We start from the raw sequence: 26,400 nt of genomic DNA, 5'->3' as shown, positions 1-26,400 counted from the left end.
GGGGACCTGTAAAAGCACCCTGTGATGGGTGGTATATGAGCTGAGCCTTGGAAGAAGGTAGAGATTCTACTAGATCAAGGAGAGGAGAGAGGTCATTCCAGGCATGGATGTAGGAGATGGAATACTGAGTTTAGGGCACAGCGAGAAGGTCAGCATGGCAGGAACTGAGAGCACACGGAGGGAAAAAATATACATAGTAAACTTGGAGCAAAAGCATGAAATGTTTGAAATAATAGCTAGCATTTATGTAATAACAACTAGCTTTAAGTTTGCAAAGCACTTTACTTGTGTTAGCCTATATTTAGTCCTTACAATAACCCTGTGCTGTTATTATCCCCACTTTACTCCCAGAGGGTAAATGACTTGGCCAGAGCCACACATCTGATTAGTGATAAAATTCTAACTCTGTTCTTCCTGGCTCCAAGTCATTGTGCCATCCAGCTGCCTCTAACGCCACACTGAGAAGCTTGTGTTTGCTCCTAGAGGTATTAGGGAACCATTTGGTGTCTTGAAGAATGGGGTAGCAATGGTACTATCTGGAGCTTTCGAATGATTATTGGGATGCAGGGGAATTGCTTTTCTGCTCTGTCAATATGGTACCATGGCCGACTAGGCTGCTCAGAAAAGAGTAGGGAGAATGACAAAAGGAAATTTATGATCACAAACATATGTATGATCCTGGTGACTGTAAATAAAGAGGAGTTGTTTATTTCTGTGCTAAGAACAATAAACCTCACAGCCATCATGGTTTCAGGCAAATATATATGATCTACGATAAAAATACCCCCAGCAGTTTGCTAGTTGAGAGACTGATGTTAGCCTAGCTGGTTTCAAAGACAACCCCTGAGTCTCTTGGCTTTAGTAGAGGAGTAGGGAGAGAAACCCTAGGGAAAGGAGATACTTCAGAAAACAGAGGGACCTAAAGAAGCATCTAGCCCAAATCATCCCTAGGTCACACAGCAAATTAGTGACACATTTACCATTAAAAACCAGGCTTCTTCACTCCTAGCCCAGTGGTTCTGAACATGATACACTGATATCTTTCTTAAATGGCTCCTATGTGAATTTACAATGCATGTTTATTATGAGTTCTTGTTCCTGATTGCATCTGTACCTTCCAGGATGCAGTTATGAGTCGTATAGAAGTTATATGTTGTTAATAACTATGGAGAAAAATCCTTCATATTTCAGGCTCCTCAATATTCCATTTACCTGGAGACAGAGTGCTGGTCTATGCTATTCAAAAAACCCCAAAGTTTCACATATGGCATCTGTGATAAACCCCAGATCCATGGGGCCAGGTGTTCCTGAAGAATTCCTACCTGGCAGATGCAACGTGTCCATGTACAGTGATTTGGTATGTCACAGATGGCTTAAAAGTCAAATGATTTGACTTTGGCATTTAATATCAGACCTAGGGATAAAAGTCAAGACTGATGACTCCAGCTTCTATATTGTTAGTATCGCCTTCTTGCCTTCCGGCGTCAGGTTAGAATGTGCTAGGGACCCTGTATTCCTTTGGGGGACTGGCAACAGATGCTCACTGTCTGATGTTTTTGTAAACAATACTCTCTTACCTTTGGCCCCGAACTAAAGATGAATTTTGATTGCTTTCTTCACCAACTACCCTAACTCCCTAACTTGATTTGGACCAAGAGGTCATCGTCATTTTTATGTCATAGACTCCACTTTGATGGTCCGGCGAAGTCTATTGTTGCTGTTCATTCTTTATTCTTGATGAGGACCAATGACATCAGGAGGGTGTTGCCTTGGCTTGCAAGTGAGTTGGATTTAAGTGAGGCAGGGCTGTGCAAAGTTATCAGCCTCACTCTGTCCTCTACAGTCATCACAGTCCAGTGGCAAGACATAGGTCAGGACGACTGGTGATGGCCCGGATTCAGTGGGAAACCTTGGCCTTTCTAAGCTAAGTTCTTTCCGAGGTCTTAGTTTGTCTGAGGCAACATCCATTGGGTTAGGTAAGAAGTGAGGCAAAAGATGGCCTCATTTGCCTTCATAAAAGAATCATTTTTGGAGAGGAAGACCCTCAGAGCTTCTGATATTAACTAATATTAACTCTCAGTAATGCTACTGTTACCGTGGCATCAAGCCAAACCAATCTGGGTTCCAAATTATTAAAATCCACTTTACCATTTGGAAAGAATCTTCTCTGTAAATCATTTCAGTCTTGAGTTAATCACCTCTCAAACAGAAATCTATTTTAAAAAATAGAGAAGCTATGCATATATCACCATACCTGTGAATAAAACATCTCCACCATCCAAGGTTGCGTTTTCATCTGTCATCTCTACTATGTTGAGCTGAAGGTTTTCTAATGCTCCTTTCACCATGTCAACCTGTGGGGAAAAAAAAAGAATTCAGAATCTCAAAAACCACCTTACTATTTCTGAAAAACAAAACATCTTCTCCTTCCACATGAACACCAATAAAAACAGAGATCTGCCATACAGAAATGGCCCCAATCGCTAAGCTTAATTCATTTCCTCTTGGTGGTGAGAAAGAGGAAGTTTTCCATTAGAAACTGTTCATTTTATCCCTTTCTATCTCAAGGCCAAGTTACTTCTGTATATACCTCTCCTTAGAAGGGTGTCTCTCGCTGAAAAATCAATAGTGAGCTAAGAAAATTGATTTATTCCTTCAAAGGCTTAAACCCTATTCCCATACCTGGCCAACAAGTACAGGATTTATTTTAAGACTCTACCTTAGGAATCACATTTGTACAAGGGAAGACCATTAATTCCAATGGTCATGTGAATGCATAAACCAACATAAAACAATTGTTCTGTTTTCTAGTCAAGTGTTTTTGGAGTGTTGAATTTAAAGTGTATCCAAAAATCTGAAATACTTTCCAGTTTATAATAAAATAGATTAAAAATCAATTTCAACAGATTTTGTTCCCTGTAGATCAAAAGTGTCCAGCTCAGCTGCATGTGGCCCGCAAATATCCTAAGTGTGGCCAGACTAGATCAAAATATAATTGGGAAATGTCTGAGAAAATAAATAACAATATAATTAAACACAGATAATGTTAATTTATGGTTTTCTAAGTCTACATGCAAGCTGTAGGATCTGTTTCTATTTGAGATTGACATCACTGCTACAGATATTTAATGAATATAATGAATGTGTTTAAACCAAAGAAAATTTTTGATGCAGACTGCTTAAATTAAGTCCAGAGAAGAGGCAAGATGCAGATAGAGGAGTGACTGATGAATACCTATGAAATTGGTCTCTGACTCCAGAGGAATTCTATCACCTCATGTGTTTAGCTTTCTATTACTCACCCAAAACTGGTTTGTAAGAGACTGTCATCTCCTTTTCTGTCAAAGTACAAAACCCCACAGCCCCTAAGATCTGTGAGCTATTCAGTAGTTGAGCTGTGGCTGGGACAGAGCTGCCTTCTGGGGACAGTTACATGGGCAGCTTAATTTCCTCGGGGCTAGACAAATATGAGGACCCAATGAATAGGATGGGACTGTCTCCTTACATGAGAAAGTCCATATGGTTTGCATATTATTCAACAAACTCTGTAGTTAATTTAAGGTATATGTGGCTGTGTTTCTGTTCCCTGAAATCATAAACCTACAATTTTGAAATGAAATTTTGAATCTTTATAGGAATCCAGAACCCGGTCTTCAAAGCACAAAGACATTCTGATCTGAAGCCAACCTGTCATAGAGACCACTTCCAGTGCAGTTTACTTAATTACAATACCTAGAGACAGAAACCAGGAAGCATTTTAAAAATACAGCAATGCCTTTTGAAATCCTTAATTTAATACAAGACTTTTCATGGGAAGCAGCCAATTAGTCTAAACATTTTTCTAAGGTCTGCACTGCTTCCAGCATGGCTGAGAGACATAGGATGAGAAGATGTAAACAGGGATGGAGGGAAAAATGCAAAAACACCAGAAAAAGCATCTAGCCCTGCCAAATCACAGGCACTGAGTACACACATGGTGAATTGTGAATGAAGAGTTCTGTAGACATAAATATCTCAGAATGATTTCTAATGTAAGAAAAATATGGAAATACTTTAACAACAAGGCTTATATTCATGCAGGCAAAAAAAAAACTTTCAAGAGGATACAAAGTAAAATAAATATATCATCTCACCCTCATTCTGGGACCCATGTAAAGATTCCACAAACCCGAGTGACTCAGAACAATAAAAAAATTATTTCCATGGATGAGATGGTCTTAATGGTGTAATAACTACATCGAATGACCTCTCTCAACAGGAGAATAAGCTGCCCTGTGTAAGAGGAAGTGGAATTTTTGCTATAATGTGAATGAAAAAAAAAGAAGCAAAGCAACATTTACCATGACTTGTTAAGTTCTGCTGAACTCTGGAAATTATGCAGCTGTCTTCCTTTGGCATCACTACCATTTATGTTAATGGAAAATACACTGAATTGAGAGAGAGCATGAGAATTGTAGTATCGCCATTTAATGTCCCTATTAGGGAAGGGAATTCTTCTTTCACAACCTCCTTTTTTTCTGAGACTCAGTAAGAACTTGATCATAAAAATGTAATTTGGCCTGAAAATTCTGCATGCACTGTCTCCAATCCAGGAACAATACATTTTTTTTTTCTCTGTAGAATTGTAATTTAGTTACAATACCTGAGCTGAAAGGAACCTTATATATATTCAAGGACATTTCTTTCTCCCTATTTAAAGACGGGAAAATTGAGACCCCGAGAGTGAAATGACTTGCCCAAGGTCATCCATTTGAGGCAGGACTAGAATCTCAGCACAGTCCTCATTTCTCTGTTTTGGACAAGTCAACTATTTTTGACACCATCTTATTATGTTCTTAGAGAAAGATAGGACAACCTTTATGAATTAACACAGAGTGAAATGAGCAGATCCGGGATAACAAAACACACAGTGACAACAACAGTGTAAATGAAAAGAGAATTTAAAAAGCTGAGCTATGGGTAATTGAAAAGTCAAAATTTATACAGGCCTAATGTCATTTACATTGTTAGACACAATCACTGTGCTGGTTATTTTTTGCTTAACTCTTTTCCTTTGTTCTAAGAGAGGATACAATTACAGGAGTGGGTGGTTAGGGGAGTACAGACTAAGGGGGGAGGCCTTGTTCAATCTTGGAACCCTAAACAGGGTTGGACTTAGTACTTGGAAGGGAGAAGGAAAAAAAAAAAACACCCTGTACGAGGTTCAGAAATAATGTATTCCTGTAACTTTAAAACTATGTCCTCTGAAATTATTATTAATTTTTTGTTTTTAGGCAAAACCTCTGTGGTTTCTGAAAAGTTAAAACAGCTGCCCTGGCATACAAAACCTGGCTCTTATGCAAAGATAGTAATTTTTTGTAGCACTCAGTCACATCCATATAAACAATGACATTCTGATCCTTCCACACCACAACCGAGGGAAGGGGAGGGATGGGTGAGGGTGTGAGTGGGGGATGTTGCTTTCAGTTAGGCTTCATAGGAGCACCTTGCTATTAAAAACAATAACAAAAAAATTTCACCTTGCTAGTCGTGAGAACTGAAGGACCACAGAACAGCAAGGTGACAAAACAGACCCCGCGGTAGTGTTTCTGGACAAGTGGGAGAGGCAGTAGTAGGCCGCCCATCGAAAACCACACACACTTGGCCTCAGAGTTCTGGTGAAACAGACAAACTTCAGCTACAAACAGGCTCCATGCTATTCTGACAGGGATGCATGGCAAGCCAGTCATGTAGGCAGCCAGAATACTAAATATAGCTATAAAAGTGGAGTTTGTCGAAGGAAAGAATCCAAAGCCCCAACCTTCAAGGAACTGCCTGTCCTGAGGTCTCATGTCTATGGCTAATGTTGTTTCAATTAACTTTCAGAAAACAAACCCAATACTCCCCCCAAAACCCCACCCAGCTTTTCATCGAGACAGTGACCCCATCAAATGGAACTTAGCATTACTCAGGGTGGAGAGAAGTGTTTAGAAAAAAACAGAATTTCTTCCAGAAGCTGGAATCTGACAATGGGTCATTTAACTCATGAAAATGGAAAGAAATTGAAACTATGGTTAAATTAATTTTGTCCTAAATTATCTCATTTTCCTTATTCCAGCCCAAGGAACTGCACACCCTTCTCACTGAGGGATAAGGCAAGTATGTGAATAAATATTAGATGGAATATGGCTTAGTTATATGGAGGAATGAGAGACTTGGGTGGGGGGAGGCAGTCATTTTAACTAGGAAAGGAAATGAGAGGCAGAAAGATGGTTTTATGAGGGAGATAGAAATTAAGTTTATCCTTGGATTCAAATGGGTAAAAGAATGGAGTAAGATCATTGCAGGCATGGGGATGGAATACACAAAATGCAAGGAGATAGGAAAAAGGAGTTCAACATCAATAAATCACAAACTATCCTGTCTGCCTGGAACACAGAGTACACGAGAGGAAGCAAGGTGAAATTAAAATAGAAAAAAAAATGTATTGGAGCCAAACTGAGGAGGGCCTTGAATAGTAGGATTAAGAATTTATATTTTATCCTGGGCAACCAACAGGAAGTCACTAAAGGTTTTGCCCAAGGGAGTGAAGTCCATTAGGAAGATTACCTTGGAATTTGTGTCAAAGATGTGTTTGTAGAAGAGATATAGGATAAGGCAGAGAGAGCAATTACAAGACTATTATAATGGTATGGGTGAGAGGTAATTACTACTAAATTGGGAAGGTGGCAGTAAAAGTAGAGAGAAAGGGCCAAGTGCAAGAGTAATTTCAGAGGTAAGGTTGATAGGGCTTGGTAAGTGATGGGCATATTAGAGGGTGAGGGACCATCAAAAGCTAAAAAATCAAGAATGCCTCTTCAGTTTTAAGTCTGGGTGACTAGTGGAAGAATGATAACATTGATCAAAATGGGATGTTTAGTAGGAGTGATTGGATGAATTTTAGGCATGTTGAATTTGCAGTATTAGAGGTAGAAATAGCCGGCAAGGACTAGGAAATACTGGACTGGAACTCAAGGGAGAGGCCTGAGATTAGGTTGAGGGGACAACTGAAGCACTGAGTGAGTAGATAAGACTGTCAAGAGATCAGGAAGAAAGAAGGGAAGAAAGCAAAAGGTATCTTGGGTGGTGCCTACACTTGGAGACAACAGAAGGAAGAGGAACCAAAGATCATAAAGAGAAGTTTTAGAGGCAAGAAAAGAATCAGAAAAGATCAGAGGAAAAGAGGCCAAGGATGGAGAAAATATCAAGAAGGGGATGGTTGACAGTGTCTCTTAGAAATCAACACAATCGCTGCTTTTGAAATAGCACAGTATACGTACAATATAAGGTTGTCTTAAAAGAAAAAGATTTCCTACATGTCACCCCAGAGGCATCCAATATGCTTTGGCATTTAATGTGCCTATTAAAGGGATAGAAGCTGTACTTTCTAATTTGAGTATTTTCCTTAAGATTTTGAGTAACAAATATAATTTTCATCTGTGTCATCACCATCACCATCACCATCACCACCATCACCAACACCATCACCATCACCATCACCAATCACCATCACCATCACCATCACCATCACCATCACCATCACCATCACCATCACCAATCATCATCATTGCTATTATCTACTATACTGGATGAATTGCCATCCACCAGGCTTGCCACAGAATGCTGAACTTCACATCAACTCCTGACAGTTTACTAAGCAGGGGGGGCAGGGAAGGGGGCCGTGATCTACAGTGAAGGAGAGAATACCTATACTGATGAAATCACACATACTTTAAGTATTAAAATACAGATGACTTGTGTCCAGAATAATGGGGAGCTACTAATGTAATGGGGTTTGGCACATGCTTAGACCACCTAAGAAGGGATCACTCATATGGAAGATGCTGGGGACCTGTTTCTGGAAGACTGGAGAAATGGAACATATGTGGACATTCTGCCTTGGCCTAATATGTTATTTGAAACAGCTTTTTTTCCCCCATTGGCTACATAGCTGAAAGCAGGACAGCTACGTGGTACAGTGCAGAAACTGTTGGCCCTGGTGTCAGGAGGACCTGAGTTCAAATCTAACATCAGACACTTACTACCTACACGACCCAGGACAAGGCACTTAACCCTGTTTTTCTCAGTTTCTTCATCTGTAAAATGAGCTGGAGAAGGAAATGGTGAACCACTCCAGTATCTTTACCAAGAAAAACCCAAATGGGGTCACAAAAATTGGATGTGACTGAAATACAACATAGCTGAAAACATTGGTTATCTTTAAAATGTCCAACAGCCACTCAGGTGGCTTTTCCTGTATTCACGTCTGAGGGTAAATGTGACTCTTTCATTTACAGTTAGTGATACCATGTTATAATGGGGAAGAACCTTGAGAGGTGTCAGCTTTGATCTTTCCCTTTTGGTCGCATGGCATGGAGAAATGAGCCTGGGGTTTTGGACTTTTCCTTCTTTCTTTTCTATTCTAGGTACAGGGATGTTAGTCTCCATTCTGGCTCAGAAGTTCAAGCCATAAGGACCTGGGAGTCCAAGAATCCAGGTTAGGTAATATAGCCAGTCTAACACACCTCCCCCTATTCCCAGATTCTGAGTTCAAGAGAACAAACAGGAAGACATGTTTAACATTATCCAAGATGGGGGGTGCCCAGGTTAGCTGTTAAAATTGGGTTGCCCAACACAGCCTATTCTCAACTGGCTTCTGTACTCATTCATCCTGTGAATTAAACCACTGTGTACAGAGGCCATCTGGGTCAATGATATTCCATTCCTTCTGCCTCACTCTCTTAAATGCCCCAGCCAGCCTGCTGAAGCCAGGTAGAAGGGTTAATGCAATCAGCCCAGAATCCTCTGGGGCACTGCTGGTGCCCATCATGTCCCATAGCCCCTGTGTTCTACTGCATTTTATTCTGACAAATGCCATGAGAAATTTGAGCAGGGACAAAACACTTTCAGTTGAGGGGACCAGGAAAAGCTTTCTTGAGGTGGCAGTATGTAAGCTGGGCTATGAAACAGAAGCTCAGATAAGTTAACTGAACTGCCCCATGTCATATCAGCTTTCATGGCTAGTAAATGAGGGAACTGAGACTAGAAAACAAGCATCTAAGCATCTGCACTGTCTGATATACCAGGCTGATTTGCCCAAGGTCTGCTTAGATATTATTGCCAACATCAGGCTTAGGATACAGGCCTTCCATTCTGGGCTCTGTGCACTTAAGTCTACTGAGTTTTACAAGGTCATGTACCAGAGGGACCTTTGGATCCACATTCTCTTCATGTGTGAGATGAATGATACTTCTGTGGATTAGAGACCTTGGATACTAAATTGTACCCTGGTTAAAGATCCTGGGTAAACAGGATACAGAATGTAAAAAGCTTGCCAGGAATGTTCATGAAGGCCAGTATGCATTTGAATGATTAACCCTCAGTTTTTAGCATCTGAAAAGGTTGGCACAGGGGGACAACTTGTTCCCTTATGTTGATTAAATTGGGGGAGGGAGCCCCTCTTGAATCACCATCTCTTCTAATTAGAATCCTTTTCTATATTTTATCTTTAGGAGACAGGAGTAAATAACAATAAAACAGGCTCCTAGCAGGAACTCAGTTAAAAAATAAACAAGGAACCTTTTGCAGAGCACACCCCATGCATTCATTCTAATTGTCTGCAACTTTTATGGCTATATCTATCATACGATGTAATGAAAATTGATATTTAGAATGACTCTGGGTCAGAATATCTTCAATGACTGATGAAAGAAATTGTATCTTCTAGGCTAGTAGATTAGATAGAAAAGTAGAAATCTGAGGTGGTATCTAGTGATGAGAAGAGAAGAGATAAGGGAAGTCAAGAGCTTGGATTTGAAGTCTAAAGACCCCAATCTGTACTTTAATTATGATTATATAATGTTTGTACACTATTGTGCAAGTTACTTGGGACAAGTGATAATTTTGATATAGTTTCATTTTGTGACTGCCATGGTCACAGGTATGTACTTCTACTCACACTAGACTAACTCAGAATGTGTGACCCAGTTTTCCCCACCTTTAGTTAGTTCTCTTTCAGATGAGTGCTGGATGTTGTACCTCACATGTTTTCCTTTTGTTTTATTTTTAGTTCCATCGTTTTAGAGAATGAACATTACTCTAAGGAAATAGTTGTAATTCTTGAAGAGCACACTTCAATGACTGTTAGAGCTATTGCAGTAGCTATTACTGAGGGGAAGTCAAGTATTTGAAGAATCATTCAAGCCTACTATGAAACAGAATCATTTACACCAAAGGACAAAGGAAAATGTACCTGTAAACAAAATAAAAACAATACCAAGAGTGACAGATTATTGCTTAGAAACAATCTAATCTTCAGGAAAGAAGCAAAGGCTTTTAGAAGATCTGGAAGCTGGATGGGTTGTTACTGATTTAACAGCAAAAGAGACCAGAAAAAAGTTGTTAGTCATTGCTACAGAAAAAAACCAAACAAACCTGTTATAGGAAAGTTGATATAAATGTTGAAGTAATAAAGATTGGAAAAAGCTAATTTTTATAGATGAAATTCACTTTTTCATTCAAGGCTATTTGAAAACCATTGTCAGATGAAGTCCAGGTAAGTCTAGAACTGGGCATCTTCAACAAACCGCAAACCATCCATCCCTCAAATGGGGATTTTTCACTTCCAGGGGGTCTAGAAGTCTTGTTCTCATTGGAAGGGTGATAACCTCTAATGAATCTATTGATAAACCTAGAAATGAAATTGTTTTGAACTTGTAGAAATTCCCAAATAGAGATGGGATATAGCAACCAACATCGTGCCACGTGGTATGTCATGAAAAATTAAGAAAGGTATCCAAGAGATAGAGATAAGCCTGTTTCAATGGCTTGGAGATTCACCTGATTTAAGACCTACTGAAAACCTATGGGCTATAATTAAGGTTAGGCTTGGAAAAAATGGGCAGTTCATCAAAGGAAAAATTAGCATCCAATGCGATATATGGTTTCATAATGAAGAATTAAGAAATATGTATTAAAAATCTTGTGAATTGTCAAAATAAGTGATTGCAGCAAAAAGACATACTGCATATTAAAATTGTTAAAGACATAAGAAGAAAGAGAACAAGCATTCGTTAAGCACCTACTATGTGCCAAGCACTGTGCTAAACATTTATAAATATTATCTCATTTGATCCTCACAACAACCCTGGGAGGCAGGTGATATTATCATCCCCATATTACAATTGATGAAATTGAGGCAAACATGTTAAGTGACTTGCCCAGAGTCACACAGTGATCTGAGGCTGGATTTGAATTCAGGTATTCCTGGATCCAGATGTAGTGCTCTATCTACTGTACCATCTAAGAAGTTATTTGACTTTGTCTCGGTTACTTTGCATACCATTAGAATGGTGCTCTGTGCTTTACCATACAACACCTCGTTTGATCCCAAGAGTCAACATGTAAGGCAGATTGACAGGTGTCATTATCCTCATTTAATGAGGATGAGGAAATAAAAGCTAGCACATGGCACAACTTCCATAATACTTTCTTTGGCATGCCTATACTGAAGCTTGCTCTATTCAGATTAGGAGGATCCATCATCACTATGGTGGGGTCATGGTCTGAGATGAGACACATACAATGAACATGGAATAATCTCTTCCCTCAAAGATCCAGGAGTAGGGGGAATAAAACCGTAATAACTATTGTCGTTTACACAGAACTTTCTGGACAATAATCCATCGGGGTGGGTGCAATGTTAGAGTTGGAATCAGGAAGACCTGAGTTCGAATACTGTCTCAGAGTCTTGCTAGCTATGTGATCTTGAGCAAAGCACTTAACATTTCTTTAAGTTTCAGTTTATTCATTTGTAATATGTTGGATTTGATTGTCATTAAGGTCTCTTTCAGCACTAAAGCCATCATCCTATGATTTCAGACTAGGGGCAGCTAGGTGGCGAAGTGGATAGAGCCAGGCTCTCTCTAGGCTATGATTTCCTGCTCTTTGAGATCTAAATGGATGATTCTATGATCCCACCTTGATAGGTGCAAGTTGTGTGCTGGTAGACAGGTCAATTAAGTGCTCTCAGCTGTAATTTCCTCCTCTATAAAATGAAAGGTTTGGAATATACTTTCCAGTTCATCAAGATATAACATATATTAACATATGTAACATATTTGGGAGCTCCTTCCACCAATGTAGATACAACAAACACATCCAAGATGTCCTAGATAAATCCTAGGGGGTTGTCTAAGGCTCAGTGAAGTCTTCTCTTGGGTCAAATACAAGGACTGGGATCTGAACCAAAGTCCTTCTGCCTCTGAGACTAGCACTCTATCCAGTATGACAGGATGTCCTACATAAGCAATAGATGAAGACAAATAAAAATGGGTTGGCACGCTAATTCAGAGAAATTTACATTATGCTCATTTAATGGGATCCATCAACAGGCATGTCTTTGGATACACACTGATTTCATTATATGCCTGATACTTATTCCTCCTGGCAAGTAAAAGGCCATCATGTACTTTCTGGTAAGGCACTTGCCACGGATACTGGCAGTGACAAAGCAAATGCAAAAATCAAATTTCTGGGCCTTTGTGAGTAAAAGCACCAAAAATTTAAAATCTCAGAATCTCCAAACTTCAGAAAAACAGACTTTATAGCATCACAGACGCTCATTTCTTCAAGGGAATGGACCTCATTAACGAGATGAGAACATGTTACCCAAATCACATTAGACTTGACTGTAAACACAAACTGCTAATGAAGGCATTCATTTCCTGGGAAGGAAAGAAAGTGCCGACAATTTTTGCTCTTCTACACAGTAGCCAAATGCCACATCTAACACTAAATCAGTCCTACCTTTTTGTAAAAAATGATCCAGACCTGTGATTTCATCATGATGTGGAAATTCTGGTATGGAAATTTTGTCCACCAATGCAGATCCAAAAACTCTGCTAAAATTTATAGTCTTGAGAAGACAGGTAAGGGACCTGCTCATGTTCAGTGAAATACTAACATGTAGCATCCATTGGGTACATAATGAGTATTAACTTGTGAAATTAATCATCTATATCCTGGAGAACATTATCATCCTTATTCTATGAATAGGGATTGGGATTAGGAAGGAAAGACATGTTCATTAAGAATTTACCATGTGCCAGGCACTGTGATAAGCACTTTACAAATATTATGTCACTTGATCTTCACAACAACGCTGGGAGATGGGCGCTATTATTGCCCCCACTTCACAGATCCGGAAACTGTGGCAAACAGAGGTCAAATGACTTGCCAGGGTCTGAGGACAAATATGAGCTCAGGTCTTCACAACTCTAAGCTCAGCACTCTAACCACTGCGCCTCCTAGCTGCCTCCAATAACAATCACACCTGTGATTTCATTAGAATAAGAAACTCATAAAGGAAGAAACTCCTTCTATCAAAGCAGGTCACTCCCTTCTCTGCAAGTTAGAGTCTTAGAGATCTCCCTTAGGAATACCAAGAGATTTAAGTGACTTGGCCTGGACACACAGCCAGTATGTGTCAAAGGTAGAATTTGAACTCGTCATCAAGGGTGGCTTTCCATCCACTATGACAGATAAATATGCCTCTGCATATAAATAATAATAGTAATAATATGATGATGATGATGATTAATATTAAAAAGAAGAAGATGTGGCACCCACTTTGGACTGTTTCCTCAACTCTCACTTACACTGGAGGTCGGATCCCCCGAGAATGTCTGACTACTTCTCCTTGAGGGGTTTGGACTTATCTACTACTATCATTTATTAGCCCCTATCTGGTGTGCCAGACTCTGATTATCAATTAGCCAGCCAGAGTTCATTAACTTTTTTAAAAGAGCATTTACTGTTGTTGTTTGTCTTTCCTTTCAAAGAGGACCAATGACATTATGGGGTGAAATGCTGACTTGCACGTGAATTGGATTTAAGTGAGGAACAGTTGCACAAAGTGGTCAGCCTCACTCTTTCTTCCAGAGTCACTGAAGGCCAGTGGCGAAACAAAAGTTAGGATGACTGGCAGTGGTCCAGGATTCAGTGAATGACCTTTGATCAGATATCTGACCAAGCTCTAAGCCCTCCACAATGCCTGCTTTACCTGCTTTTATGGCCATTGGAACAAATTGTTCCTACCCACCCATTCTGCCAAGGGAAATCTTCACATACTTGGGGTAGATGTTCCCCTAAGTCACCTGTTGGTTACCCTCAACCTGATTTAACCTGTCTGCCAAGAACGTTTTACTTGGGTGTGGCCACTAAACATGTTACAGCTTCTTGGAGCCACAGGTGAGAGTTGGGAGACAGGTGGACCACAAAGGTAGATGAGCAGCCCTTAAAAGGGCTCAGCAAGCCCTCATACCAGAGGTGTTAGTCCTTCTTGAATAACCCATACACCCCAGGTATTTACTAAGGTAATATATTAAGAACAGTTAGGGGGGCAGAGCCAAGATGGAAGCTGGAAAGCAGGGACTTGCGTGAGCTCCCCACCAGGTCCCTCCAAAAACCTATAAAAAATGGCTCTGAACAAATTCTAGAACTGTAGAACCCACAAAATAGCAGAGGGAAGCAGGGATCCAGCCCAGGACAGCCTGGATGGTCGCTGGATGAGGTCTATCGTGCATGGAGCGGACGGAGATCAGCGCATGGGTGGCGGCAGGACCAACCAGACAGGGAGCCAGGTGGAACAGGCCCTAGTGCCCTGAATCAGTGAGCTGTGGAAGTTACCAGACTTCTCAACCCACAAACACCAAGGACAACAGAGAAGCTTAGTGGGAAAAGCTGCGGGGGGACAGAGTTCGTGGTTCGGCCACCACCCCAGGGGCAGCGGGGGAGGTGCAGCTACAGAACTACAGCTGCAGTTACTTCCGGCCCCAGGCCCACGTGGTGGGAGGAATTAAGTGGCGGATCAGAGCAGGAGTGCAGAGCCTGCTGAAGATTTGCATCAGGTCCGGGTTGGTGGTTCTTGAGGAAGGAGGAGTGCTGGTGTAGCAGAGCTGGCTGTATAGAAATAGCTCTGAAATCAACAGTGCATCCTCTCAAGCTTGGAACAAAGTACTCTTTGCTCTACAAGCAGTCATACCCTGCTGAAAAACTCAAGGGTCAAGTAAGTTGGATGGGAACATGGCCAGGCAGCGAAGATGCACTCAGATTCAGTCTCAGACTTTGGAATCTGTCTTTGGTGACAAAGAAAACCAAAACATACAGCCTGAAGAAGTCAACAAAGTCAAAGAGCCTACATCAAAAGCCTCTAAGAAACATATGAACTGGTCTCAGGCCATGGAAGAGCTCAAAAAGGATTTGGAAAAGCAAGTTGGAGAAGTAGTGTATTGGCAACCAAAAATGGGCTCCTTAGCACTTAGTCAACAAGTGCCCTTGACTAGTTTGGCTTTTTCCCCTGAACTGAATGCTGTTTGTATGTTGGACTGGAGTAAGCTTGTCGACCCCTTCACCTTGCTTCCCTTGCTTAAGCTGATCGAAAGAACCTGTGCTTTCCCGGTCAACCCCTTCACCTTGCTCAAGCAGATTGAAAGAACCTGTGCTTTCCCCGGTGTACCTTACACCCCCGCAGAAGCTGGATGGTTAAAAGCAGCTCCCATTGGAGCCAGAGGCGGCTATAGCTACAGCCACAGCCACAGCCACAGGCACAGCTGAAGCAGGAGCTGCCAGTAGCAGAGCTGACCTACGGGAGGAAGCTGAACAAAGACTTCAGGCCAGTGGGTAATCTTATTACCATAGAGGGGGAAGCATGATTTTGCTTTACGCAATCATGCTTCTCTGTAGCCTCCTGGTTACTCTTTCAAGGCGTACTTATTGGGCCTGGAAGCTTTTGATCAATATATCAAAATGGGGTTGCTGGTTCATGGGTTGGTTACTGTGGAGCCTAAATATATGTTTTGATTCTTCTACCTTCTACTTTGAGAGTTTCTTATATCCGGCGGTTCCGAACCTTTCAGACATGTTTATGATCCTCTTTGAGATTATAAACTCTGCCCTCCTAATACAAGTAGAGGAAAAATTGGGACGAGAAATGAGAATGATGCAAGAAAACCATGAAAAACAAGTCAATGAATTGCTACAGGAGACCCAAAAAATACTGAAAAAAATATTGAAGAAAACAGCACTTTAAAAAATAGACTAACTCAAATGGCAAAAGAGCTCCAAAAAGCCAATGAGGAGAAGAATGCCTTGAAAGGCAGAATTAGCCAAATGGAAAAGGAGGTCCAAAAGACCACTGAAGAAAATACTACCTTAAAAATGAGATTACAGCAAGTGGAAGCTAGTGACTTTATGAGAAATCAAGATATTATAAAACAGAACCAAAGGAATGAAAAAGTGGAAGACAATGTCAAATATCTCATTGGAAAAACCACTGACCTGGAAAATAGATCCAGGAGAGATAATTTAAAAATTATTGGACTACCTGAAAGCCATGATCAAAAGAAGAGCCTAGATATCATCTTGCAAGAAATTATCAAGGAGAACTGCCCTCATATTCTAGAGCCAGAGGGTAAAATAGAAATTGAAAGAATCCACAGATTGCCTCCTCAAATAGATCCCAAAAAGAAAACTCCTAGGAACATTGTCGCCAAATTCCAGAGCTCCCAGGTCAAGGAAAAAATACTGCAAGCAGCCAGAAAGAAACAATTTGAGTATTGTGGAAAAACAATCAGGATAACACAGGATCTGGCAGCTTCTACATTAAGGAACCGAAGGGCTTGGAATACGATATTCTGGAGGTCAATGGAGCTAAGATTAAAACCAAGAATCACCTACCCAGCAAAACTGAGTATCACGCTCCAAGGCAAAATATGGATTTTCAATAAAATAGAGGACTTTCAAGCTTTCTCAGTGAAAAGACCAGAGCTGAATAGAAAATGTGACTTTCAAACACAAGAATCAAGAGAAGCATGAAAAGGTAAACAAGAAAGAGAAATCATAAGGGACTTACTAAAGTTGAACTGTTTTGTTTACATTCCTACATAGAAAGATGAGGTGTATGATTCATGAGACCTCAATATCATAGTAGCTGAAAGAAATATGCATATATATATATATATATATGTGTGTACACACATATATATACATATGTGTGTGTCTATGTATGTATATATGTAGGTGTGTGTGTATATATGTGTGTATGTATATATATATATATATATATACACACACACACACATATACGCACACACAGAGAGGGCACAGGGTGAGTTGAATATGAAGGGATGATATCTAAAAAAATAAAACCAAGTTAAGGGATAAGAGAGGAATATATTGAGAGAGGGAAAAAGGGAGAGATGGAATGGTGTAAATTATCTCGCATAAAAGTGGCAAGCAAAAGTGGTTCTATAGGAAGGGAAGAGGGGGCAGAGGAGGAGGAATGAGTAAATCTTGCTCTCATCGGATTTGACCTGAGGAGGGAATACCATACACACTCAATTGGGTATCTTACCCCACAGGAAAGAAGGAGGAAGAAGATAAAAAAGGGGGGATGATAGAAGGGAGGGCAGATGGGGGGAGGAGGTAATCAAAAACAAACACTTTAGAAAAGGGACAGGGTCAAGGGAGAAAATTCAATAAAGGGGGATAGGTTAGGAAGGAGCAAAACATAGTTGATCTTTCACAACATGAGTATTGTGGAAGGGTTTTACATAATGATACGCATGTGGCCTATGTTGAATTGCTTGCCTTCTTAGGGAGGGTGAGCGGGGAGGGAAGAGGGGAGAGAATTTGAAACTCAAAGTTTTAAAAACAGATGTTCAAAAACAACAACAACAAAAAAACGTTTTTGCATGAAACTAGGAAATAAGATACACAGGCAATGGGGCATAGAAATTTATCTTGCCTGGGAGGGCTGACTGAGGAACAGGGCAACCAGAATATACGCCATCTTGGAGTGGGCGGGAGGGTAGAAATGGGGAGTATATTTGTAATTCAAACTCTTGTGAAAATCAATGCTGAAAACTAAATATATTAAATAAATTAAAGAAACAAAAAAAAATCTATCCAAATGAAAAAATAGAAGGAACAGTTGGCACAAAACATCCCCCCAAATAGGGGGGCCATTCTTCCCTTTCCCACAAGGCTACAGGGAAAGTGGACTCAAATATGGAGAGTTCAGGGAACAAAGGGTAAAATTCACAAGTCTGATTATTACAAGTCCTTTTCTCCTTTCCTGGAGTCTTCATTCATTTCCCCTTGGATTCAGTTCTCTTCTGGGCTTACTCCCCTCATGGAGACCCAAAGTCCTGCCTTTCTTTAGTGCCTCTAGTTTATCTATAATGTGTCTTTCAAATCCTGATGCAGAGGTGTCATTAGCCACTGCTCTTGGGGGTCAATATGAATGATCCTCGTGGGAGGGATGGGGGATGAGGAAGAGAGTGACAATCCTCCTTGCTACCCTCTGGTCATGGAAACAGGTATATGCCTCTTCAAGCTTGCCAGGGCTTGACCACTTTCCTTTTCAAATCTCCTCTCTGCTTGACATAGTCCTATAAATTTAATTATTTCAACAAAACCCCAGTACACTTCTAGTATGTCACCAGTAGATTTTATCCAATATCTCAAAAGCACTTTCCTCCTCCAGAATGGATTAAGGACTTGTTTTCACCTTTGTTTACATCTTAGATTGATTTATTGATTCAAGAGAGTTTATATAAGTCTTCTTCACACCTACTTTACACATTTGATTGAGTGATTCAATAGAGATGTCTAGGTCTTCTGAGATAATAGGGTGAGTGTGTGGGAACCCTTCCTCATCATTCCAATGATATTCATAACATGTTGGGGTTTACAAAGCATTTTTCACTTACGTCATCTGATCTTCCCAACAACCTTGTGAGGGAGGTAATGCAAATGTTATTGACATTTTATGGATGAAGAAACATGCTCGGAGAGGTGACCTCACTTACTATCCAAGGTCATACAGCCCGGAAGCGTAGTAGAACTCTAAACTAGGTGTTCTGATACTAAGACCGGTGTTCTATCTACCACAGCTTCCTCCAAAATAATTAAGAATTGAGGATCTAAAGTTAAAACTCCTTGGTGGTTGAAATTGATAAGTTCCCATTTATGGAATCCATGCTTAGGGTATGGAAATCATACTGTGTCTTAGAAAGTCAGAAACAGAGAAGGAAAACAAATAAGAACATACCCTTGGGTTAGATTACCATGGGGAAAACAAACAGGACCGGAGCAAAAATTGAGATAGATTGACCCCCTTTCTTCATAAAGGTTAGAGACGACCTCTATCCCATAGTACCTTCATAAGGATACTAATTAAAAGTCTCTTTCTTTTCTTTCATGCTACTGTAAGGTAATAGGATCACAGAATTAGAGTTCAAAGCAACCCCAAGGATCACCTAGTCTAGCCTCCTCATTTTACAGATGAAGAAACATAGGCCCAGAGAGGCTGGGTCAAAGGCACCTAAGTGGCAAATAGCAGAGCAGAGGTTTGAACTTAGGTCCCCTTATTCCAAACCTAATGTTCTTTCTAGAGTAACATCCTGTTTCTTGTACTTTCTTTCCTGAGATAGGGTTAGAAATGATTAGCTTTCAGTTAATAAAAAAAAACAAACAAGCCAACAAAACCAGGCATGAATTCTCCTTTCTATGTCAGCCTGGCTCACGTATGTATAATGTACTGATTCTAATGGTCCATTTTCTCATTGGCTACAAGGGAACAATACCTGCATTGTGTGTGGGCACAAGGGCAGAACAAAAAATATGTCATTGCCAAAAGTCCTACATTTTTTATTGTATTAGAAATCAGGGAAGCTGACAATGATGAATTATGAAAAATGTAAGTAAATGTCAGAAAGTTGAGAACATGGAAACTTGTAACACACCTCACCTAAGACAAGGGCCAGATGTCGAATGGGGGAAGTTACTTTCAGTTTACCAGCAACTGGTTATATTGTAGACATTTATAAAAGAGAGATGTTGTAAAGAAAATGTCAAGTCTTTGGAAGATCCAAAGATTCACTGCACATTATAGATGCTTAATCATGCAACATGTAAGTAACAGTAACTAGCATTCAATAACTTTAATGATAATTTACTAACAAGAACTCCATTTTCCATCAGTAGCTCTTTGATTTCAACTCCACAAAACATCATGCCCCCTGGGGGCCCTCCCCCTCAATGTTGTTTTTCCTCCCAGCATTCTTTGGTGTGGTCTTCCCCCATCAGATCTCCTTGAGGGTGTGGACAGTATTTTTTTTTTCTTATTTGTATCCTCAGTCTTTAACACAGTGCCTGGCACACAGCAGGTGTGTACTGTTTATTGAACTGAATTACATTTGTAAAGTCCTTTATGGCTTTCTAAATATTTTTTAGATTATAAGAGCATATATTAAGATAATTATATGTTATAAGATTATACTATATGAAATTATAAGATAATACTACGATCCTGCATTAGAGGCAGTTGGGTGGCTCAGTAGATAGAGCATTGAACCTAAAGTAAGGAAAACCTGAGTTTGAATCTGACACCAGACCTTTCCTAGCTGTGTGACCCCAGGCAAGTCATTTAACCCTGACTGCCTCAGTTTCCTCATCTGTAAAATGAGAAAGAAACAGCAAGCTACTCCAGCATATTTACCAAGAAAACCCCAAATGGGGTCACAAAAAGTTGGACATGACTGAAAAAAACGTGACTGAAATGTGTCAAACACTGTACTAAGCACTGGGGATACACAGTCTTTGTAAAATATAGCTATCTAACCAAATGTAAGCAAATTGTCACCAGGCAAAGAGTGACCTCAGAACCACACTTACAGCAGCATCTCAGGCTGAATAATACTTTATTTTTTATTTTTAAAGTTCTCTGGAGATTTGTGACCTCTACAATGCTTTTGGCCTCTTTGTCTCAATCATCAACAATTCCCTTTGTCTGATCCAACTCTTTCTTGTTTGTCCACAGTAGTGGCAGGAGCAACAGAAGAATGGGATGATATCAGTATCTACCTGATAGGTTGGCACACATAGAACTGCTTTAGAGAAAAGCAAGCACCATTCTATGGGACTTTTTACCTCCTTCAGGTTTTGCCAGGTAAGAAGACAGCTTAAGGCTGAATGTCTAAATCTCCACCAGACTATCGAGCTTCTCCTGTGATTTCAGCAAGTCACTTGGCCCCTTTTATTGGCTTCTAGGTCTTGATCCAAAAGGGACAACAGTCAGGGAGATTCCGCCAAAGACTTGGACAGCCTTGGATCTGAGAAACTGAAGGGTATGCTAAGTTGAAACTGATGTAATCACATCATCGCATCATGGCTGTTAAAATTTACTGGAAAAATTTACTGCTGCTATCAAATGCTTTGGTTATAATCCTATTTCTTAAAGTTAAAAACAAAACCACAAAGACATCTTTTCTATTCAAGGAGGGTGTGGTCAGACCTAGCACATGTCTCAATCCTGTTTTGTAGGATTAAAAATGGAGACCACTGCCAGTACATTTCACTCAGGCTTAGTTGTCATTCAAATTAAGGAAAGCATTGATTTTTCTACTAGGCTTCTATTCACACACAGTAAAGGGTCCCAATTATTCAATACTTGGATCATTCTCATTCCCCCAGGTCTTCAAGCAAGAATCCACCTAAACTATACCGCATTTTGTGTTAGTTTTGGGGGCAGCTGGGGGTGCAGCGTATAAAGTGCTGGGTCTGGAATAAGGAAGATTCATCTTTGTGAGTTCAAATCTGGCCTCAGACACTTACTAGCTGTGTGACCCTGGGCAAGTCACTGTGAACTTGGGCTCTGTCATGACTGTATTAACTGATTAAATATGTTAGAGCTTCCTTTTTTCACAGGGGAATCAGATAATGAAGTAGCACAACTAACCAGGGGTGGTGAACCTGTGACCTTGAGGCCACATATGGCCTTTTGACTGAGTCCAAGTTTTACAGAACAAATCCTTTTATGAAGGGGATTTGTTCTGTAAAGTTTGGATTGAGTCAAAGGGCCACACCTGAGGACCTAGAGAGCCACATGTGACCTTGACACTTCAGGTTCTCCACCCCTGACACTAGCCAATCAGGAGGCCTTCTGAAGCCCAGGGCTGTTTGACATACCAGTGATCCTTTGTGAGTAAATTTTAGCTGAACTCAGAGATGCCTGCAATTGCCAAATTTGACCAGATCAGAAAGAGAGCAGCAAATATCCTGCTTTCTGATTTAGTGTGTTTACAGATATCTTCTCCCTAGACCCCCCCACTTCCCACCTGACTTTCCGATTTATTGTATTTCTCCCTTAACCCCCACTTAGCCATAAATACCTCAAATAGGTATAAATAAATACCCTTTCCCACTCTTCTTTGAATAGCTGAGAACTTTCTCTCTTTCTGCTCCAGCTTACAAGCTCTCTTCTCAGACAATACACCTTTTATAATCTTTGTCAATTGTGATCAAACTCTGGCTCATTCCAGATTCTCCACTTGGACCTGGGGTATCTTCTGTTTAGCAGATCCTAGGGGTTTCTCCCAGTTAACAGTTAATTGGTCTTAACATTACTTAACCCTGTTTGCCTCAGTTTCCTCATCTTTAAAATGATCTGGAAAAGGAAATGGCAAACCAGTCTAGTATCTTTGCTAAGAAAACCCCAAATAGGGTCATGAGGAGCTGGACATGACTGAAAAACAAGGAACAAAAAAGATTCCACCTAAACTATTTTGCAACTATCATTTTAAATACAAGAACACATAATCCCCTTTGGTAATTAATTTCAATACTCCACTCCTGCAGACCCTTTCTTTGATTGATTCCTCTTAGACACTCTGTTTTAAGGAAGGGTTCACACCAATCATGTTAACACCTTCATTCCTCACCCCACCTTTCCACTCCTTATTCTCTGGTCTTTCTCAACCATGTTTCCAATCAGATCCCTGCTCCTTTACTCTATCCCCCACTTTCCACTGCCTTTTATGTGTTAGCTTCCTCCAGCAGAATATAAGTTCACTGAGGATAGGGACTATCATGCTTTTTGTTTCTCTTTACATCCCCAGAATTCATTGTTGTTCAGTTGTTTCAGCCATGTCTGACTCTTCCTGATCCCATTTGGAGTTTTCTTGGTGAAGATACTAGAGTGGTTTGCCATTTCCTTCTCCAGCTCATTGCAAATAGGGTTCAGTGACTTGCCCAGGATCACACAGCTAGTAAGTGTCTGAGGCTAGATTTGAACTCACAAAGATGAGTCTTCCTGACTCCAGGCTCGGCATAGAGTAAGCACTTAATACTTTTTGACTTGACTTTAATAATCCACACAGCCAGGAAGCTCTGCTATAGCTCTACTACTATTTTTCATGAGCCCCCAACTGTGGCAACATAAGGCAATGTCCTTTGGTTCCCTTCATTTCAGTAGAGGATGAAGTACATCTGTTCCAGGAATCCTTCATCTAACAACTCTTTAAGGAATTAGAATGAACTCCCCTTTAATGCTATTTGCTGCAGGGAACAAGACTAACACCCAGTTATAGGCTGACCACTTTATCTCAAGCTATATTTTCTGTGGTCAGTGTTCCAGATGATATGATTAGAGGAATGATAAATCTGAATCTAAGAAATAAGAGAAACCACGCTGAAGTAGAATTCTCCTTGTCTCTCAAGGCTATTCATTCCACAAACTAAACATGCTCCAATGTCAATCTTCAATGTCTGAGTGTAAATTTAATTCAATGTGACTGCGGTAACAATGCCATTCGCTGTACAGCAGTTTATAGTTTTAGAAGGCTGTGATAAACGTTATCTCATTTTACTTTGATGGTTGAGGCAGCCAGGGCAGGTATTATCATTTCCATCTTGCAAGAGAGGAAGCTGAAGCTCAGAGAGGTTGTAGCTTATCCAAAAGTCACATAACTGGTATGGGCCAATAGCAATCCTGTTTTCACTCCACTCTCAAGAGTGATCAGGGCCTTTCCTTCCTAGACTTTCAGTGTTTAGTTAATTCTTATCCTTTTAGTTCTAAATGTCCTCTTTTGTTGGATACTATAAGTCTTCGGGATCAGTAGTAAATGGTACCTAGAGAACAATGGTAATGCTTTTAATTGTATTCTAGAGACCGGAGAAAGTTAATCTACCGCCTGAATACCTGAAATGGGAGCTTGAGGGGTGGTGGGAGAGTGGGCCAAGAGAATTAAAACCACAACACCATCTGGCTACTATCTTGACATGTTATGTCAAGAAGGAAGGCTTTATGATAACATTCTCAATGAGATGGTCTGGTTAACTATATAATGGCAAGAAGGAAGCCCTTGTGTTAACATATTTTCAAGGACCAGAAGGTGAGGTTAACTACAAAATGGCAAAAGGAAGGCCTTATGTTAACATATTCTCTATGAAAAGGTATGGTTGACTATATAAGGTCAAGAAGGAAATCCTGGTGTTAACATATTTTCACGGACAAAAAGGTGATGTTAACTATATAATGACAAAAAGGAAGGTCTTAACGTTAACACACGCCCAATGACAAGAAAGTCTGCTTAACTACAATGCCAAGAAAGAAGGCCTTATATTACTTCTTAACAACAAAAAAGCGTGGTGAACTACATAATGTGTAGAAGGAGGGCTTCATGTTAACATACTTCTAAGGATAAGGTGAGGTTAACTACATATGTAAATATGTATGTTAACTAACTTATCTTAATATACTTCAATGACAAGAAAATCTGCTAAACTATATAATGTCAAGAAAGCCTTATATTATCTATTAATAACAATAAGGTCTGTTGAAGTATATAATACCAAGAACAAAAGCTACAGGTATCCTGTGTCACTTAAACTGGACAGTAATTCTAACACTTTTGATAGCATAGTCAGAAGTTTCAATCATTTTTTAGGTCTGAGTATCAACTTTTGTACTATTGAACTTAATTCTGATATATTTCAAAACCTTATTTTTGAAAGCATTGTACATGACCCATTCAGTGCTGCTGTTGACTGCTGTCCTGCCGATTCTGGATGTCCTACACTAAGTACATTCCTGCTGGGAGGTGGCATGCGTCTAATCCATAATAAATCTGTTTTGAGCCAGCTCCGGTTCAAAGAAAAAGACAAGAAACATGGCCAGTGACATTTATGAGAATCTAATTCTATCATGCCCTACATCATAAGAAGGGAATCTTTTCCACCGTAAGGTTATTGTACTTTGACAATTACTGGAAACTAGATGTGAAGTCTGAAGTCCTTCCAATTTTTTATTCATATTGGCAGCTGGTCTTAAAGTGAATATGTTTTCTATAAACAACTACCACAAACTATCAGTGAGGATGTGATCAGAGGTCAGAGGTAGAAATGGACTTTTTAAAAAGTGGAGAGAAACTACAAAAGAAAAAATTCCACTCCATTTAAAAAAGAATTTTTATATTCTGGGAAAAGCAAAGCTCATTAGGCAGGTGATAATTAGTTTTTCTTTGATAAAAAACATTCAGTGGAATGTTTCCACAGAGAAAATTCTACCGAACTGCTATCATCTCATGCAGGTAGATTCTGCCCCAAACAAGATAACAGAGAAGGTAAACCTTTGGTCATTTCTGTTTCTACCATCAGGAGGGACAGGGAGGAGGAAAGGAAGGTAGTGAACATTTATATAGTGCCTATTCTGTGCCAAGCATTGTGCTAAGAGCTTTTTGCAGAGATTATTTCAGAAACCAAGGGCAGCTCCTCAAAGCTAACTAGGCATCGTGAAAAGATAAAGGACCTGGGTTCAAATCCTGACTCATACCTGTGAGTCATGTCCTCATCTGTAATATGAGGGCTTTAGGGCAGGGGTGAGCTGAAGCTGATTGTTAAATTTGCAGTATGAGTATTTATCCCTCAGAAACAGGCAAACACTACCAATCGGGTCTTGATTTTTCATTTTGTTGATTGTCTAGATAACTTAAGAAAGTGATGAAGAAAATGTTGGTTTGGAGAGCCAGTTGTTAAATATTTATCAGCACACTCTTCCCTAGTTAGGACTAGATCTCAGGGGTGGATGGGACCACAGAGGCCTGCCTAGTCCCACCTATACTGCAATGAGAATTCCCTCTACAATGTACTCAAGTGGGCATCCAGTTCTTGCTTGGAAATGTCCAGTGAAAAAGAGCCCAGTACCTCTTAAGGTAATCCATTCTCCTTTTCTGAGGACCTAGAGGTGCTGGGACACATTGCCTTGAACCAAGCTTAAATTTATCCCTTTTCAACTTTCCTCCACTGCTGCTAGTTCTGTCCTTTGAGGAAATTTGCAAAGTCATAGGATCCACGATTTAGAAGCTGGAAGGCACCTTAGTCTATCTCGTTTTATGAAGATGAAGTGACCCACCCAGTATCACGTCCATTACCTCTTTCATGTGAGAGCCCTTTAAACACTTGAAGATGGCCATCCATGCCTGGGATCCTAGTTGGCCCACACCCATGTCTGTTAACAAGTCCTTATTTAGACTTTCATTA

General features: G+C 40.1%; 1 protein-coding gene across 1 annotated transcript in view; it reads right to left on the bottom strand.

The window, feature by feature from the left end:
• The window catches only part of DDAH1 (dimethylarginine dimethylaminohydrolase 1), a 199,686-nt gene that overhangs the window by 63,346 nt on the left and 109,940 nt on the right, over positions 1–26,400 (bottom strand). Inside the window, exon 2 of the mRNA XM_036755116.1 lies at positions 2,255–2,354. Within this exon, the coding sequence (XP_036611011.1) occupies positions 2,255–2,354 (100 nt within the window). The remainder of the gene's footprint in view (positions 1–2,254; positions 2,355–26,400) is intronic.

The sequence above is a fragment of the Trichosurus vulpecula genome, chromosome 4 (genome assembly GCF_011100635.1).
Source record: "Trichosurus vulpecula isolate mTriVul1 chromosome 4, mTriVul1.pri, whole genome shotgun sequence".
In the NCBI taxonomy this organism is placed as follows: domain Eukaryota; kingdom Metazoa; phylum Chordata; class Mammalia; order Diprotodontia; family Phalangeridae; genus Trichosurus; species Trichosurus vulpecula.
Note: the sequence above shows the minus strand (reverse complement) of the source record. Positions and strands in the feature narration are given on the sequence as shown.